The 18,559-nt window shown below is 31.1% G+C and overlaps 2 protein-coding genes across 2 annotated transcripts; one reads left to right on the top strand and one right to left on the bottom strand.

Moving 5' to 3' along the window:
• Positions 1-8,808: 8,808 nt before the first annotated feature.
• Positions 8,809-15,233, top strand: LOC132282631 (glutamate decarboxylase). Its single transcript, XM_059784373.1, has 7 exons — positions 8,809-8,986; positions 9,098-9,302; positions 12,373-12,573; positions 13,579-13,793; positions 13,984-14,237; positions 14,342-14,394; positions 14,525-15,233. Exons 1-7 carry the CDS (start codon positions 8,901-8,903, stop codon positions 14,999-15,001), a joined length of 1,491 nt encoding a protein of 496 aa, XP_059640356.1. The 5' UTR covers positions 8,809-8,900; the 3' UTR covers positions 15,002-15,233.
• LOC132282632 (universal stress protein PHOS34-like) lies at positions 15,009-16,985 on the bottom strand. The gene is made up of 4 exons (XM_059784374.1): positions 16,628-16,985; positions 16,419-16,528; positions 16,187-16,305; positions 15,009-15,676 (listed from the first exon to the last, which is right to left on the bottom strand). The coding sequence occupies exons 1-4, from the start codon at positions 16,803-16,805 to the stop codon at positions 15,541-15,543; spliced, it is 543 nt and encodes a 180-aa protein (XP_059640357.1). The 5' UTR covers positions 16,806-16,985; the 3' UTR covers positions 15,009-15,540.
• Positions 16,986-18,559: the final 1,574 nt, after the last annotated feature.

An 18,559-nucleotide genomic window follows, 5' to 3' on the forward strand; every position in this document is an offset into this window, starting at 1 on the left:
ATGATAATTATTTGATCAACAAAGTTTTTTTTTTTTTTTTTTTCTTTTGGGTAAAATAGTGGGTGTAACCTTTCATATATAAAAAAAATTAAATCACTTCATGTGTTTTTTTTTTTAGTTTTGTTAATGAAAGGTTCTAGATAATTGCATTATATGTATCTCAATAATGTTATTGTTATTGTTGTTATTATTATTATTATTGTTATTTTGATAAATTACAATGAAATCTCATAAGATTTTCCCTATTGATGGTAGTCATATGTAAGTTAGGTTTTTTTTTTTTTTTTTTTTTTTTTTTAAACAATGACACCCTGTCAGTTTTTACATCTAAACTAATTTTTAAATGGGTGTATTTAGTACTATAATATATACTCTATATATATATATATATATAGTTGGTAAGAATAGTATATAAAAGCATCTCCAACCGTTGTATATTTTTTTATGTAAATCTGATGTGTCATAATAGATTTACAAAAAAAATTTGAATTTTTTATTTTTAGCTCCAACTGTTGTTTTATATCTTTTATGTAAAAACATATCTTTCAATAACAATCAACCAGTATCATGCCTGGACTTCACATAATTTTTACAAATCTACTTAATATAGTGTTGATTCGTTAATGGAATGAGAAATAGGAAAGAGAAATGAAATATGTTAATGTGGCTGTATAAAAAGGTTGTGTAAAATACACAATAATTTTACACATTGGTAACATGGCAATGTATCTTAACAGATTATTGGAAATAAATAAATAAATAAATAAATAAATAAATATATATATATATATATATATATATATATATATCATACATGGCAGTATAAATTTTACACAAAAGAGTATTTTAACAGATTGCTGAAAATGCTAAATTTATATATATGTTGTATGTATGTGTAAGTGTGTGTGTGTATATATATACATATATATTTTTTTTTGTTTTACATGAAAGGGGAAATATCGAATAAGGAAAACACATAAGAAGTTCTTGCGAGTTTTTTACTAGTCTTAGCAATAAACAAATGATGCGTGAAAAATAATTTAATTAAGTTATTATCGTCATGTCGTTGGTACTTCTGATTTGAATTTGCTTTTTTAGGATCACATCTTCACATGTTTGTTTCTTTTTTTCATAATTGGTACTCATACACGCATGTACGTACTAAGGCTTGAACCCTTAACTTCCCTTTGATAAGTAAAGGTTTGATATCACCAGCCTGTGTTTCTCTTTTTTTTAAAAAAAAAACAAAAGAGGTTGAAGTGGGTTGACTCGCCCATTTGACCCCTAACTCATTTATGACCCACCATTGGTGGATTGATAATGAGTTATTAGCCCATTCACGACTAACTCATTCAATACCCGCCTAAAACTTGCCCAAATCCACCAAATTGTCATCCCTACAAACCACCACCATCGTCGCCACCAATTGCCATCATTGCCACTAAACACCATCACTGCCACCATTGGTCGCCCTTTTTTATCCCCACTCACCACTGCAACATCCACCCCATAACCATACCTATCATCTGTCGACCCGTTCTCACCATTAACCGCCATTGCCATCACCATTGATCACTACCGGTCCACCACCACCCATCATCAATAACTCCACCACCATCCACCCCTTTATTCCTTTCTCTATCCACTCACCACCGCAACATCCACCCCACAAACACCACAATCGTCACCTCAACCACTGCATAAAAAGCCTTAGCAATTAAGAACAAGATAGGCCGCGGCGAGACTATTTCTAGCATCATCACCATTAAGCTACTGCTCCGCCACCTCGCGAAGCCAAGATCCAGTCTACTACCACCACCCACCATGAGAAATCCCAAATCGAACCCAATTTGTATACCCCAAATCTGAAACCTCGTATATATATGGGTTAAGTGCAAAAAAAAACCCCTATAATATTGGTTAATACAAAATGCATCCTACCTTTTTAAAAAGATGTCCATAAAATTTTATTTTTTTAAAAAAGGTAAAAATAAGGCCATCTGACCACTTTTTGGCAAAAAGTAAATATAAAATTTCGATTTTATCATTTTTGTTCCCATTTTGCCCCTAACAACTTAAAAAAAAAAAAAATTCCCATATATTTTCTTGAATATTTGACTCAACTCATATCTCAGGTAAGATTTTTTTAGGATTTACACTACTACTGTTTATTTGTATTATCTTTAATTTCCTTTTCTTTGAATTTTTTTTTTAAGTATTAAGAAGGTTCTATTGATTGCTATGTGTTTTTTCCTAGCAATAGAATGGGTTTAATTCAACCCTCTGTTTGATTGCTGAGGAAACGAAAGGAAAAGTGAAAACACGTTGGTACATTTTCTCTCTGCTGATTATAAATGGTACTCAGCTCAACATAGCCATTTAATTTTGCTCGAGCATACACGGCCTTGGAAAATATACGTATTACAACTTGTAGGTATCAAAAGAAGTACAGACGAACTTGTAGGTATATATATACATATATATATGTATGTATGTATAGTTGTACACTATTCGGGAAAAATTCATATGTATATTAGTTTAAAGTGTATTAGTCTACTTGCGGTGATTCTTTCCCCAGGCCATCAGTTCCTTATGAATTTTTGTTTTTATTTTCAGTTTTTGACTTTGAAGTGCTTATCAATTGATAATTTACAACTTGATATTATTTCTTTTGCTTATATGATTTCTAAGGCTTGGGGATGATGGAATGGAGTGTTTTCGCCATCTCATTTTCTTGTTTTGCTCCTTGCAATGGGGCAAATTACTGCTCCCTCTGAAGGTAAACATTATTAATTTTTTTTTGAAGCAAATATTATATCTGGTTTTGGGGTTGTTTGGTTTAGATTATTTTATTTTTATCTCAAACAAACACAATCCTACACAAATTGGACAAAATGATCATTTTACATGACTTGTATTTATTTATTAATTTATTCTATTGAAACGAAGGTATTATCATCATTTTAAGCCTCCAACAAAATCAATAATATAGAGGTATTTTACACATTATTTTGCACCATATCGATAGAAGTTTGGAGTTAATTATTCACACATGACTTAATTTCATAAACCCATCTAAATATTACTGTCAATATATATATATTTCAGGAAGTTTTTAACTTGACTATATGCCATTATTTGGCTAGTGGTGTTCCTTATTGTTTTGGACTATTAAAAGAAATGTAACACTGATATTTTTAAAATGTCCACTCAAATATTATTACAGTATTATTTGGGTGGGGTTCCACCGACCGAAACTCAAGCGGAGATGGTAGAGCCGACAATCTCAAATCCGAATACACACATATGTGATGGTTGGACGGATTGGTTTTCCACACACTCAATTCTGGGCACATGCTACTTTAGACTTTTTAGGCTAAGGTTGTCTTGATGAGATGACAGAAAATATAAACTCAAATCAAATAGAATTATCGAGTTTTATAGTAATTTTATTATTATTATATATATACACAACTTTATATATATATTTATAATTATGATTATTAGAGTTATATTATGTAGGATAAAGTGCAAAAAATCTCTCTGAATTATTGACTTTTTGCAACTAATCCCCTTGCACTATTGACTTTTTGCAACTAAGGTCAAATACATCACAAAAGATTATTTTACCTTTTCTTATTAAATTTGTCATTTCTTATTAAATTATTTTTATTATATTTTCTATTATAAAAATGGAAAAAAATAAATAAACAGATTTGTAGCTAACATTTTTTAAAATGATTAACATATTATAATAAAACTTATTATACTTACTTTAAAAAAATTTAGTATAAAAAAACATCTTCTTTTTCAAACAATATTCATGAAAATTTAATAAATTATGTAAATAAAAAATATTTCTTTTTAATGCAACATATTCATGAAAATTAAGAAATTACTTAAATTGTTTCAAAATTTTCTATTTAATATTTTTATTTAATAAATTAAAGGCAAACTTATGCAAATTTAATGGAGAATATTTAATCAAATTAGTATAAATTTTTTTCATAATTTATTTGAACAAGAAAATTATATCAAGTGTAATTCAATAAGAAATGGTATTATAATCATTTAATGAAAAATAGGTAAGACAAATGGGGCATTTTGCAACCAAATGTGATAGTTTAGGGGGTTTTATGCACAGAACATAGTTCAAGGGGGTTATTTGCAAATCTAGACATAATTAAAGGGGTTTTTTTTGTACTTTACCCTATTATGTATAACCTTAACTATTTTGGTCCTTCAAAATTTAGTTTAGGGGGTTATATTAATAATTTATACTTTTATATATTTGTTGACCAAGTCAATGATTAAAATAGTTATTTTTTCAGGTAGAGGGGGTGTGTATGAACACTTTTGAAACATGAGGAGGGTATTGATGTAAATTAATGTGTTGACCGGCCACTGAGTGGTGTTGACCCAAATCTCGAGGTGTGAGTGAAAATTACTCTAATAAATATATATATTTTTCTGTGAGTTGAGACAAATGAACTATTATTTTTTCATTGGATTAAATTTTTTTATCTTTTTGGTTTTTTCATTTTTTGGTTGCATGTTATTTAACTATTCTATTTATTTTTAAAAAAGTATTTATAATAACTTATTCCACCTATTATTAATTAAACTTGAAAAAATTATTTTTAATAATTTCATGCCACAATAATTTGAATCATAACTTTTTTTAACCTAAAAAATAAGCAATAAACTTATAGCAATGACATGAATTATGTATGCCCTTATTTAATTATTTATTTTTATGCCTGGAACATGAGAGTTATGCCATTATTTGGCTAGTGGTGTTACCTACTGTTTTGGACTATTAAAAGAAATGTGACACAGGTGATATTTTTCAAATGTCACTCATATATTATTATTATTTGGGTGGTGTTCGATATTTAACCTTATTTTTAATTGAAGACCTTTCACTTTTTCTCTTTCTTTCTTCTCTTTTCGATTATTTTATTTTATTTTTTCTATTCAAAGTTGGATTTGAAATTCACTTTCTCTCACTAAAAATTTGCCTATTTCTTTCAAATTCTCTTCAATTTTTCTCTACTATTAGCAATACAAGTTTTATTTATTTTCTTCCTAAAAATTTACTCGACCTCTCTTTCTCTTTCTATGAAAAGATTATTTACAATAAAAGAGTCAAATTGGAGTCTACTAATTCAAAATAAGCTCGGTATAATATTCAAATCAAAGTAATAAATCTTGAACTTAAGCGGAAAAAAAGTGGATCAAATTAGAGTTTCGAAATACTAATAAAGTCATGAGGATGGAGAACGTTCGGTACAAAATATTTGTAGAATTGCATATATATTTATCTAAATATAAATTTTTGTACTACTTTACAACCTTAAATTTATTTCATCACTCTTTAATTTGATTTACCATTGGGATATGATTGAAAAATATTAAAAAAAAAGAGTAACATAATAATTATTGAAATATATATATAAAAACAAATAATATGCATGTAAATGCTAATATATACCTTTTTATCACTACTTTTTATTCGCATTTGTATTATATCTGTACATGCATATATATATATATATATATACACACACATTTTTACAGCTTATTATTTAAATAAATAAATAAGAGGGAAAAAGAAAGTATCCTAGGGGGATCAGATTCGACATGCATGACAAGATGGAACATTGCCCAACTTTACATACTCGCCAAAGGAACAAACAAAAGTTTTCAATCAATGTAACATATATGATCATTATTTGGGGGATAACCTTCGGTGCACAATCATTATTCTATTTATAATTATGATTAACTTTTTAATTTATTTTTTATAAATTTTAGTTCTTTTGAGTAATTAATTCTCAACTTTTATATCTATATTCAAAATTGTAATTTTTTTTTTTTTAATGCACAGAAGAGATCCAAATTAACTCTTCAACCCAAGTTACAAGATCGCATGAGTTGTGGGACTGAGTAAAATATGGTCTCAAATTAGACTCGATTTGAAGGTTTGGTATGATTGACCCGACCCGATACAATTGACCGAATTGCACTTTATCTCCAACTTTGCACCTCACCAAGCACCCAGTAAAAGAACATGAAAAAGGTATTCAACCATTTATGGTCCAAATCAATTAACCAAGAGTGGTACAAACCACGACCGTCCATAGATTATCAGTTCCACTGTTAAAATCAGTGATCAATTATATTAACACAGTTTAAAAGTAGTAGACTAGTAGTTAACATAGTTTGATACAATTCATCATATATGATACAACAATCTTTCAGGTGACACTTTTTTCTGAATTTCTAATGTGGAAGTCCAGTCAGAAGACACCAAAGTCTTGGGTTTCCAATTATGTCCCAATTGAAAACTTGGGTGTCCAAGTTTTTATGTTGATCATTCCTTCCCTATAGTGGGTTTCAATTTGTTGATCATGTAAGCCGACACAATCTTCCAAGCCCTGGAATGTTCCGTCGTTATTCAAATAACGTGCTTTTATTATTTTATTATTGGTACCACAAATATAAAATATTATATTTTTCCTATTTTTAAAAGAAAAAGTAGGCAAAGTTGTATTTTATTAAATCCATTTTGTAGGAGTGATAGATTATTATGAGGAATCGGAATATCAGATGTTGATAGAAAAGACTTGCATGCCTAAAAAGAACGAATGGGCGCTCTCACTCTAATAATTGGAAGGGTCCGTTTGGGTAGGAAAAACTAGTTAGAAAGGAAGAGAAAAATAAAAAAATTAAAATTTGTATGTGTTTGGTTAGGTGAAAATTGAAAATTTGCGAGAATGTAGATTCTTGCAGGTTATGAATTTTTTTTTTAAATTTTTTCAGTACAAAACAGGTGAAAATTTACTTTCTCGCAAAACTTAGTCACTTTGTATATTTGTTTCTCCTGTGTCCCTGTCAGTGGTTCCCCCCACTCTTCTTCATTTTCTCCTTATTTCTCTCCTTGTTTCTCTCCACTTTTCAGTTTCTTCATAAACTACACGTAGAGGTAGATTTTCTTTTGTAAATTGGTATTCTATATATGCATATAAAATTAATTTTTTATTAATAATGATTGATATCGAATAGCATACATACATGTTTTTTTTAATTTTATTGGAAAATTAGGGTTTGTGTTGGTATTGTAGGCTATTGGGATTCTTAGTTTAATTGGGAACTTACAATTTCCATATTTGAGTTTTACAATTGTTGTGTTAGTTAAATATACAATTTAGATATTAATAGAAATAATTATATTATTGTTTTTAATAATATATAATTTTATTTCTTATTTTTGTTAAAAATAGATATAAACAACTAGGTATAAGGTGATTCATCAAACACAATTTTATTTTAAAATATTTAAATTCTTAAGGATAGTTTTGGTAATAGAATCATTTTTTTTCATTTTCACCATATTCAAACTAACAAATATTATTTTTTAGCAACTTTCTTGAAAAATTTTCCTCCTAACCAAATGCACACTGAAAATTTGATTTTCTTTTCCTTTCATTCGCTTTCTTTCACTTTAGCTTTCCATCATAAATTTCTATCTAACCAAACGAACCCTAAAGGAAAAGCAGAAAGAAGGGTTTTTTTTAATTATTATTTAAATATTCTATATTAAAAAAAGGAAATTATATTTTGAAAAATGTTAGAAAGGAGTTTTATTTTTTATTTTATAACCCATTGTTTATATTCTGAAAGTTACTACCGCCGTCCAAATTTAAGTGTCGCTTATGAGGACTAGTAATTTTTAAAGGGATATGTGGGACTTACATCGTCTACTTGAAAAAATATTAACTTTCTTTTAAGTTTTGAATATTTAAGTTTGAAATTTTAAACTCAAATGATATATATGAAAAGATGTAAAATATATTGTTTTAAAAAAAAAAAGTAACTATTATTTTGTGACTGACAAAATAAGAAAGTATGATAGCTTATTTTGAAACGAAGGGAATACGTATCACAATTTAAGATGTGATAATGTATTAAAATATTAGTCCATATTAATTTGATTATTAATGAACCATATAAACTAGTATTTAACAAGTGGAACGGATTGATTTTCAGCAAACATTCAATTTGGGATGAGTGGAAGCACATGGCTGATATTTTTTTTGTATATAATTTTTAAAAAGTTTCATACTGCCTAGTAACTACACATTCATTAATTATGAATTTATGAGATATTCATTATGAGTGATTGTATAATTTAATTTTTGTTTAGTTAGGGATTGCATTTTCAAACACCAAATGATTAATGTATATTTAGGAGCAATGATGATGCCAAAAACAATGTTTTACTCCACTGTTTTAATTTAAGTGCCGCTTGTAAAGAGTAGTAATTTTTAAAGAGACATATGACATGTGTATTGTCTGTCGGAAAAATTATTAACTTGTCCTTTTAAGTTTTGAATAAATGACATATATGAAAATATGTAAAAGATATTGTTTGAAAAAAAAAATAAAGTGAACTATTATTTTGAAAGAGGCAAAAAAGAAAATCATGACATTTATTTTGAGAGGAAATGAATGGTAATTATTATTATTATTATTATTATTATATATATAACAAAAAAAAAAAAAAAATTCTAGACTCGATGCAACAAATAAACAATATGATTAGTCTGGTCTGAAAATGGTTTGGTTGGTTTGACAGGATTGTGACCACTGAGTTTGATAAGAAAAGAAAAAACCAAGGAAATAGGAAGGTGGTAAATACCGTTTATTTAATGCATTGAATAGTTCAGGGGAAAAAAAAATTTATTGTATTCATAAAAAGTAAAAGCTTACCCACCTATATAAATAGCTCTCTCTGTATTGCTCTACCTGTCTATCCTCACTTCCAAACACCACCTCTCTCTCTCTCTCCTTCTCCCCCTCCCTCTAATTTCTCCGTCTCTCTATCATACCATACCATGGTTCTTTCCAAGACTGTATCCCAGAGCGATGTCTCCGTCCACTCAACCTTTGCTTCTCGATACGTTCGAGTTTCACTTCCCAGGTGATGATCTATATATATGTGTATGTATGTATGTATGTATGTATGTATGTATCTTGTTGATTGGATTAGATTTGGTACTGATGGATCGATGAATGTTAATGAATGTTTTAGGTTCAAAATGCCTGATGAGTCGATCCCGAAGGAAGCGGCGTACCAGATCATAAACGATGAGCTAATGCTTGATGGTAATCCCAGACTGAACCTGGCTTCCTTCGTCACCACATGGATGGAGCCAGAGTGTGATAAACTCATCATGGCTGCCATTAACAAGAACTACGTTGATATGGATGAGTACCCTGTCACCACCGAGTTACAGGTCAATCACTCATATAGTCATATACTCCTATTATATATCTATATACGTATGTATATGCACTGACTCTATATATATATATATTTGTTTCTTTTTAAATTAATATTCCTTCAATATAGAGATAGAAGAAACCCGAAGTTTACGTGCGATTGTGAAAGCGAGATCCTATTAAGTTGTTATATATAATCATTTTACAAAAGGTCAACCAGTTATTACCTACCATTGGATCTCTCGTTATTTGATCACTGTATAAGTTCATCCCCAGTGGATTACTCCTTGATTTACTTATTTTATTTTTATCTAATTATTCATTTATTTAATTACACACCACGGACTAATGTAGGAATTCTTTCCTTTTTGTATTTTATACCTATTAATTTTATTTTTTAAAATTATATCCCTATTAAATATTAAATTCACATCCACTGGAATTATTAAAAGAATTCAACATTATTTTTTTTTATTTTTTTATTTTGTTACAAGCTGCCCTTTCCGACCATCTCACATGTTTTACTGGGTCGTCCTGGAACCTAATATATTAAAAAAATATCGAAAGTTCAAAACAACAGTTGACTCAGCTTCTTGATCCAATGAAAGAGAGAATAGTAGAATACTAATCGAGTGAATTATAGACTAGGTCAAATTAAATATTCATATATATATATATATATATATATATGTATGGGGTATGACTGGTTCCTAACTAATATTGATTGGTATACAGAAATAGGCTATTCTTCAGACGGCATTACTTATTAAAAAAATAACATGTACAATAATTTCTTAGACTGCGTCAAATATTTTGAGAATAGTCTTTCAATTCTTTTGAAAGCATCACAATGACCATGGTTCTTGTTCAAAGGGTACGAAAAAGTGTTTCATTGATGACAATGAAGGCATGAGAAGATTTATTTGAATTTTATGATTGTTTTTAATTTAAACATTTGAGTAAATGAGATATATTATATATTACGCAAACACTAACATCCTACCATTAAAGATATTCATTAATATAAAATACGTGTTTTATATACATACCTTAATCTATTATTGTGATGATAAGGAAAGGAGGTTTGCTAGACACCGCAAGTGACTCCCTATATATGAAAGTTTATAATACTAGTGTAGTATTGTTGACTTTCTTTTCTGAACAAATTATGAATGAATATCGAAGACGGTCCAATAATGAATATCTCCTAAAAAAAAAAAAAAAAAAAAAAAAAGAAGAAGAAAAAAATTGAAGACGCTCGGGTCAAAAGAGGTGGTTTTTTGCTGTCCAATAGTAGTGGTCCATGCGACAGCACATGAAAATGAAACCTTTTTACTGTCCAGTCTAGAATTCTTTTCTTTTTGTAGGTAAAGTCCAGTCTAGAGTTCTTGTTTCTTCTTCTATACGACAGCTGACTAGTTGTTGCGTGTGCCAAACGTAGTGTCCTTTCTGGAATTATATAATGTTAGTCCGTGATTATTCCCACAATTCAGAATTTATAAATGTTTAAAGTGACTCAGCAAGTGGAGTTACTTATTCTTTTTTATTTATTATTATTATTAAAAAAAATTGTAATTTTTTATTCGTCATGTGTCTGTCTGTATTGGTATTTGGTATTGTTAAATCGGTTCAAATTTTAATTTTTTAAAATAATGTAGCACGTGATTATTCGTTAAAAAAAGGGCATTTATTTTTCCTACTGGTCACGTGTCCGTTTGTATTGCCATTGTTTAGTCGGTTTAGAATATAGTTTTTGTAATATTGCTAGATCAGAATAAATGTGAAATTGGAATACATCTGGGAAAAAATATACTCCGAAACAAAAGAGGAATTGGTGGGTCACCACCGGATGACATTTTTGGAAAGTAGTGATAGTAGTATCTCTAACTCACAAGACAATCAACTATTAGAATTTTATTTTTTATTTTTTTGTCATTTTTATATTAAGAAAAAAATAGAAGTGCCACTACAGACTCTCTAATTATTAAAAATATTAAAGTTTTATTTGGAAAATTGAAAAAAATTATTTCAAAGTTTAAACTAACTTTTCACCCTTTTAATTTCAAATTGCCTTCCTTTGCTTCCAAGTGCAATGCAAGTGTAAATGATGTAGAATGGTCGAACTTTAATATGTATCTTTTTAATATTTCTTTAAATGGATGGATTTCTTCAAAGTTATGCTTGTTTGAGCTTAAAATATTTTCTGTGTTGTTTTTGTATTTGGTAGTCTCAAATTCAAAGAAAATCTCTTATGGAATAAAATAATTTTTCAAAACTTAACCAAAATAATTAATCAATTAATCATCTAAAAATCATTTTCCAAGCCTATCAATTTCACTCTAGATCTTTTCAACAAGAGCACAAGGCATCAAAAACATCAATAAAGTACGTGAAAGAGTTACATAGTGTCAAAAAGTAGTCTAGATATTTTTTAGAGAAAGAAAGAGAGTGTCTAGAGAGAGAAAAAAATAAACCTTTAAAAAAGAGAGTTTTTAGAGAGAAAAAAAGATGAGCCCTTTTATATGTGCTACAGTGACCGAAAACAAAACAACTGCTAAGAGAAAGCCCATATGAGGCACGAGACATATCTTTTTTTTAACGACAATCATGCAATTTCTTATTTTTGGTTTCTTCAATTTGCTTTTGTTATTATATTTTGTTGTCATTATTATTGGCTTAGTGATTAACTTGTACTATTACTTTTTTAAAACTTTAAAAAGTGATGTGTAAAGTGGAAGAAAAAAATACTCACTTGTTGCATTCGATAACAGAGACTTGTTTCGATTTTCTTATTATTTTTTCAAAAATCAATTGATTATTTTTTAAGTTTTCTGTCAAATAATTATTATTGTTGATATAAAAATAATTGAACCAATTGATGGTAAGAAAAAAATTGAATAATCAATGACTCAAATAAGAATTTTGATTTTAATTCAAAAATATTTTCAAGACCTTTGCCAAATACTGAAAAAAAAAAAAATCATTCTATTACTTAGAAAATATTTTACACTGAGCCTAAATAAATGCTTGTAGTTACATAATTTGTAGATGTATTAACATGATGTTGATGTTATTTACAAGCAGAATAGATGTGTTAACATGATAGCCCATCTTTTCAACGCACCACTCGGAGATGGAGAGGCTGCAGTTGGGGTTGGAACAGTGGGCTCATCCGAGGCCATAATGCTGGCTGGGTTAGCCTTCAAGAGGAAGTGGCAAAACAAGATGAGAGCCCTGGGTAAGCCCTGTGACAACCCCAACATCGTCACCGGTGCCAACGTCCAGGTATCAATCACAAGCCTCATTCCCACATTTAATAAATCACATTGTTGTTTGAGTTCAATTTTACGGGCTTGAATTATCGTTGTACAATATAATATTGTATTGGATGGTTCACAAAACTAACTATTTAATAAAAATAATTATCTCTTCTCCCGGTCCGGAGTGGGAAGGCGTCCTTCTTAAGTACTCGGGAGTTAGTCGGGTAAAACCTCAGATACCCCGAGTTACTAAAAAAAAAATATATATATCTCTTCCATTACCATCAAAATTTAATATTGTATTGTGGAGGTCCTTCCATCACCATCATCAATTATTTTGTTGGTGGGGCTTGTGAGCGGTTGGATAAGGTGATGCACCGACTAAAATCATTTCCTCTAATAATTAATTTTGATCCAATGCACCAACAAATCAGGTGACAAAATTGAATGGGCGAGAAGGAGTTTTCTGCCAATAATTTGCAAAAAATTGACAGTGAAGGGAGTTTAGTGCAAATTGTAGGAAAAATAACATATCTAGATTAAATATTTTTGGTTGGTAATACTTAGATTAATTAAGTAATTACTTGACACTTTTGCATTGCTTAACTAGGATCATTTCATTATACATAAATGTCGGAAGTTGTAGCATAATATGTCAGACCTATTTCTAGGTGAAAAAAAAAAAACGAAAAAGAAAAAAAGAAAAAAAAAGAGGTCACTTTCATGGTATAAAATTGCATAAAAAAACAAGAGTCCATCTATAGGCGCAGCCCGTGTTCGTCGGGTCTTCACACGTCAGCGGTCCCAAGTGAGTCATGGGAATGATGCCAGTGTGACTCAATCACTAAGCTTAAAGATTAAGCCATGTGTTTCTTTTGGGCCATTGACGGGTCTACAAGTTCCGTCTGCAAAGGCTTTGGTCCAGGTCCATTGATCTTTTGGTATTGGGCCAGTCAGGCTATCGGGCCAGTTCCTTTTTCTCTTCGTCCATACTATTTCTTAATCACTCTAATTTTTCTCGCTTTTGCAGGTATGCTGGGAGAAATTTGCAAGGTACTTTGAGGTAGAGCTGAAGGAGGTGAAATTGAAGGAGGGCTACTATGTGATGGACCCCGAGAAAGCAGTGGAGATGGTGGATGAGAACACAATCTGTGTGGCTGCAATCTTGGGTTCCACCCTTAATGGAGAATTTGAAGATGTTAAACGCTTAAATGACCTCTTAATAGAGAAGAACAGCCAGACTGGGTAATCCCTAATTTAAATCTCTTTGTCACCAAACAAATTTCTAAACATATAAACGCGTCCATTAGCTTAGCTAGTATAACCTCTCCTCCCCTAGGTTGAATAATGCGAAGCAACTATTGCTTCCATATTAATTAATTAAGATGGTTTAGCTTTATCCCACCTATTAATTTACTTAATCTTCTATATGTAGATGGGATACTCCAATTCATGTGGATGCTGCAAGTGGTGGCTTCATAGCACCATTTCTGTACCCAGAGCTTGAGTGGGATTTTAGGCTGCCATTAGTGAAGAGTATCAATGTTAGTGGGCACAAGTATGGACTAGTGTATGCAGGGGTTGGGTGGGTCATTTGGAGGACCAAAGTGGACTTGCCTGAAGAGCTCATCTTTCACATCAACTACCTTGGAGCTGATCAGCCCACTTTCACTCTTAACTTCTCCAAAGGTAACTCAACCAACTTTAATTACCTCATCATCCAATGCTAGCTAGCTGATCAACACACACACACTACTACTATAAGTACTAACTATTTTTTGGTTTTATGGCAGGTTCTAGTCAAATAATTGCTCAATACTATCAACTCATTCGCTTGGGCTATGAGGTGAGTCCACCTGATCGATCTCAAGTTAATATATATATAGCTAACACCAAATGACCAAAGTTAAGTGACAAACATTTCAAGTATATATGTATGTATGTGTGTGTAATTAGTGGCTTCTTTTTTTTATCAGGGATACAAGAACATCATGGAGAATTGTCAAGAAAATGCAATGGTACTAAAAGAAGGATTGGAGAAGACGGAACGCTTCAACATTATCTCAAAAGACTGTGGAGTGCCACTGGTAGCCTTCTCCCTGAAAGACAACAGTCGTCACAACGAGTTCGAAGTGTCTGAAACGCTGAGGCGGTTCGGATGGATTGTGCCAGCCTACACCATGCCACCAGACGCACAACATGTAACCGTGCTCCGTGTAGTGATCAGAGAAGATTTTTCGCGCACACTGGCGGAGCGCCTTGTCGCTGACATTGAGAAAGTGATGCACGAGCTGGACTTGCTTCCGGCCAGGATCAGTGCCAAGTTGTCAATTACTGAGAACAAGGCGGAAGATGGCGTTGTGAAGAAAAGTGCAATTGAGGTGCAGAGGGAGATCACCGCAGCTTGGAGAAAGTTTGTGATGGACAGGAAGAAGACCAATGGTGTGTGCTAGAGCTTGGGGTTGGAATTTGCCTTCCTTTGAGGATTTGTAGTAATTCTGGAGATATTAATAATGTGACTTGGAGGGATTTTATTGTAAGGTAAGTCTAGTACTTTTTGTTTGGTTTGAATTTTTTAGGGATCTATGTGTACTAAGTAAAAGTGTATGTGCTATGCTTGTTTTAAAATTGTTTCAATCCATAATTCCTCCATATATGAATTATTGGATTAAATTGGGATTAAAATATTAGCTACTCCTGTTGATATGCTTAGGACGACCATGCTACCGAATCCTCCTCACGCATTCATGACCTAATTATGACTACAATAATCTATTCTTCAGTCTGATGGAGCACTCACGTAATAATATGTGATATTCACTCTAGTGTAATGGGTTAGTCACACAACTGTGAGTTGTCGGCTTAAGCTGAATTGGCCTGGGTAACACCACCCTTATAATTGCTATATTGTTGAGAGGACAACATCAACAAAGTAATTAATACAACAAGTTTGAATTACATTCTGACAAGGCTTCCTTTTCTGTTTTTCTTTCTATTCAGTAGTACTTCGCCTTTTTTGCAAACATGAACCAGAAAAAGAAGGCTTGGACAATGGTGTGGCCTTCACAACCGTGACTGGGCATGTTGCATTTATCACCACGTACTTGCTCACACTCCCAAGCAACATCCTGCATCATTGCACTAGTTAGGTGCTTACATGACATGCACACACACACACACATATATATATATTCAAATGAGGTCTGATAGATTAATTAGAGTTTCTCTCTGTGTATATATATATATGCATGCATTGTTTTCAAATATAGTTTTTAAGCACTTGATTGAAGTCCTATAATATCCATCTTAGTCACTAAAATAGATCACACTCATGCACGATGCGTTTAGACGTGTGGAATATGTGATTTTTGAATTGAAATTTGAGAAAAAATTGTGTGAAATTTGAACTAATTAACATGGTTCGATTTCTAGTTCAGGATTGAGGATTCCATGCTCCTAAAAACGTCAAACAGTTTCTGAAAACAAAAACATGTCCTCCTATTGACATGAAGTTCTCAGCAGCTAGCTAGATCAATGTCAATAGGGTGTTGGTGTTCAAGCTCTTAAAAGAGGACATGTAGATAGATCAATAGAAGTGATCAAATAAAGCTGTGTGTGTGTGTAATGTGTGTGCACACCTCTTAATGACTCCTAAGCCTCTGCTTCCAACAACAAGTGAATCAAGCTTCAGCTGTTCCACAGCATCACACAGCTTCTCCCTTGGATCCCCCCAGTAAACTTTGGCCACCACCTTAACCTGCTTAATTTGCCAAATACACAAAATACATAATCAACACCACCCCCAAAAATATATACATATATATGTGTGTGCGCGCGTGTGTATATAGAGAGAGAGAGAGAGAGAATTACCCCTTTTTTTTTGGATACGGTATCAAGCATATCTAGGACCTCTGGATCAGGGGTAAGTCCATATTGCTTAGACACATTAACCTCTCTGAATTCCTCAAGAGGTATCAAAGCTGAAATTCACCAAAATAAATGAATTTAAGTAAATAATTAATATGATTGGCATGTGATCAAATGAATATATATATAGGGTATGGAGGTATGCATGGTACGTGATCCAGTGTCTGCGAAGAGCTGCTTCTTATTGGTGGGATTAGATTTGGGTGACTGGACATGGATCGTGATGATGTGATCCCCTGCATCAATCAGATTCTCGATCGCCCATCGGAGGGCTGATTTGCTGGTTGGAGAATAGTCCATGCCAATCCCAACTGTACGTGCCTCCCCCATATGATCTCTCTCTCTCTCTCTCTCTCTCAATAGTAATGAATATATTTGCTATGAAACATATATTTCATTGAGAACTTGTGCCACCACTCTGTTTATGTATATATATATGTATTATATATGTATGATACTTTATCTTTCTTCTGATTCTTTGGCTAGATGATTCTTGAAGGAACTAGGAGGAGGAGTACTTCAATTATGGATTGTGTGGAATAATTTGAAGTTGTCACTTCATTGTGACAGGACTTTTTTTAAGAGAATATTAAAAGTGGGAGAAATTTAGTTTTGAGGTTGTGCTGATTTTGGTACTTAATTTAAGGTATGGAATTGAAGGGAATAAGTGAAAGGAATGGAGAAGGTAACTTTAACCTTGGAGGGGGAAAGATCAATATTCCCGATCATTATATTATTTGAAAATTAAAAAGTAATATTTTATTCGTTTCAAAAATTTTGCCCATAGTTGGTCATTATATTATTTAAAAATTAAAAAGTATTAATATTTAATCGGTTTCAAAAATTTTGTCCATCTTTTTATTTTGAGATGTCCAAAGCGCATGTTTCATTCTAAAAATAGTTGTATTAACATTTCCAAACAATCTTTTGACAATGACTTAATTAATTAGATGTACTCGTAGAATATTTTTCTCTCTTTAGTAAGAATAAATTTAAAAATTCACTCTTATTAATATAATAAAAAATATATTAAAAACTCACTACCATTAAAATTGAATTTCCCAAACACTTTAAGAATTTTGTGACAGATGACATGAAGCGAACAAGGAAGGAAGCAATGTAGAGGGCATTTTTTAATTAATTATTAATTTTATTTGTTTTTCTTTTTGAAAGAAGAAAAGAAAGAATTATATTGGTAAATCATAAAATGGATAAATTTTTTTGGGTTACAGTAAAAAAATCTATCCATTCGATGGAGCATAGGTAAAATATAGTTATTCGACGAAAAAAACAAAAAACGAAAGCGTAAAATATAGTTGGCCACTTGGTCCATGGATAAACATTAAAGTATTAAACCTACGGTTGGAATCCCCCGCTTATGTTACGTACTCTACACACGTTTACTTGATTGCTGCATTACTAATCTGTTATCTGAGTCACACTTTTTGTGCAATAGAAGTTGTTTATAAGCCTGCTAAGGTGTAATATGAATAAAAATATCAAAATGCTTTTTAAGTCGTATATGTTATTGGACAATGCTTCAATTTGCCCGTGAAGACAGATTATGTCTTGCACACTATTGTATCTTAATAAGAGGTTGATATCTCTTTTAAACTTATAAAATTACAAAACATGGGTTATACCCCTTTTTTATAGTTCAAATCTATTTTTATTCCTTAATCAACTTTGAATGCTATTTTTAATTAACTAGTGGAAAATTGTATTTCCTACTTTTTTTTGTTATTTTTTATTTTCTTAAAATAGAAAACTATCCTTAAAAAAATTGAACTAATCATTTTTATTTCTCCCTTTTAAAAATCTAGCTCAACTATTTTTTTATGCATGTTATATATGAAAATTATTCCTTTTTTCACTCAATTCTACTGTTTCTATCTTATTTGTACAATGTATATACTCAGGTTAATAAAAATTTGAGTAAAATCTCTCTTTTTATATTGATAAAAAATTTACGCACTCAATTTGTCAATGACAAATCACTGGACTGCATTCCGTGGCAATACATAAATTGTTTGAAAGGGGAACTGGATTTCTTTGTATTAATTTTGCTTTGCCCCCAAGACAAT

Source organism: Cornus florida, unplaced genomic scaffold (genome assembly GCF_030987335.1).
Source record: "Cornus florida cultivar Cherokee Brave unplaced genomic scaffold, ASM3098733v1 CherokeeBrave_3.0.0_Hap2_Chr11, whole genome shotgun sequence".
NCBI lineage: Eukaryota > Viridiplantae > Streptophyta > Magnoliopsida > Cornales > Cornaceae > Cornus > Cornus florida.

Coding starts and splice junctions, on each gene's coding strand:
- LOC132282631 (XM_059784373.1), top strand. CDS start 8,901: ATGGTTCTTTCCAAGACTGTATCCCAGAGCGATGTCTCCGTCCACTCA. Junction 14,238..14,341: donor CACTCTTAACTTCTCCAAAG/GTAACTCAACCA, acceptor GTTTTATGGCAG/GTTCTAGTCAAATAATTGCT. Junction 14,395..14,524: donor TCATTCGCTTGGGCTATGAG/GTGAGTCCACCT, acceptor TTTTTTTATCAG/GGATACAAGAACATCATGGA.
- LOC132282632 (XM_059784374.1), bottom strand. CDS start 16,805: ATGGGGGAGGCACGTACAGTTGGGATTGGCATGGACTATTCTCCAACC. Junction 16,306..16,418: donor CCGTATCCAAAAAAAAAGGG/GTAATTCTCTCT, acceptor CAAATTAAGCAG/GTTAAGGTGGTGGCCAAAGT. Junction 15,677..16,186: donor GGCTTAGGAGTCATTAAGAG/GTGTGCACACAC, acceptor GCAATGATGCAG/GATGTTGCTTGGGAGTGTGA.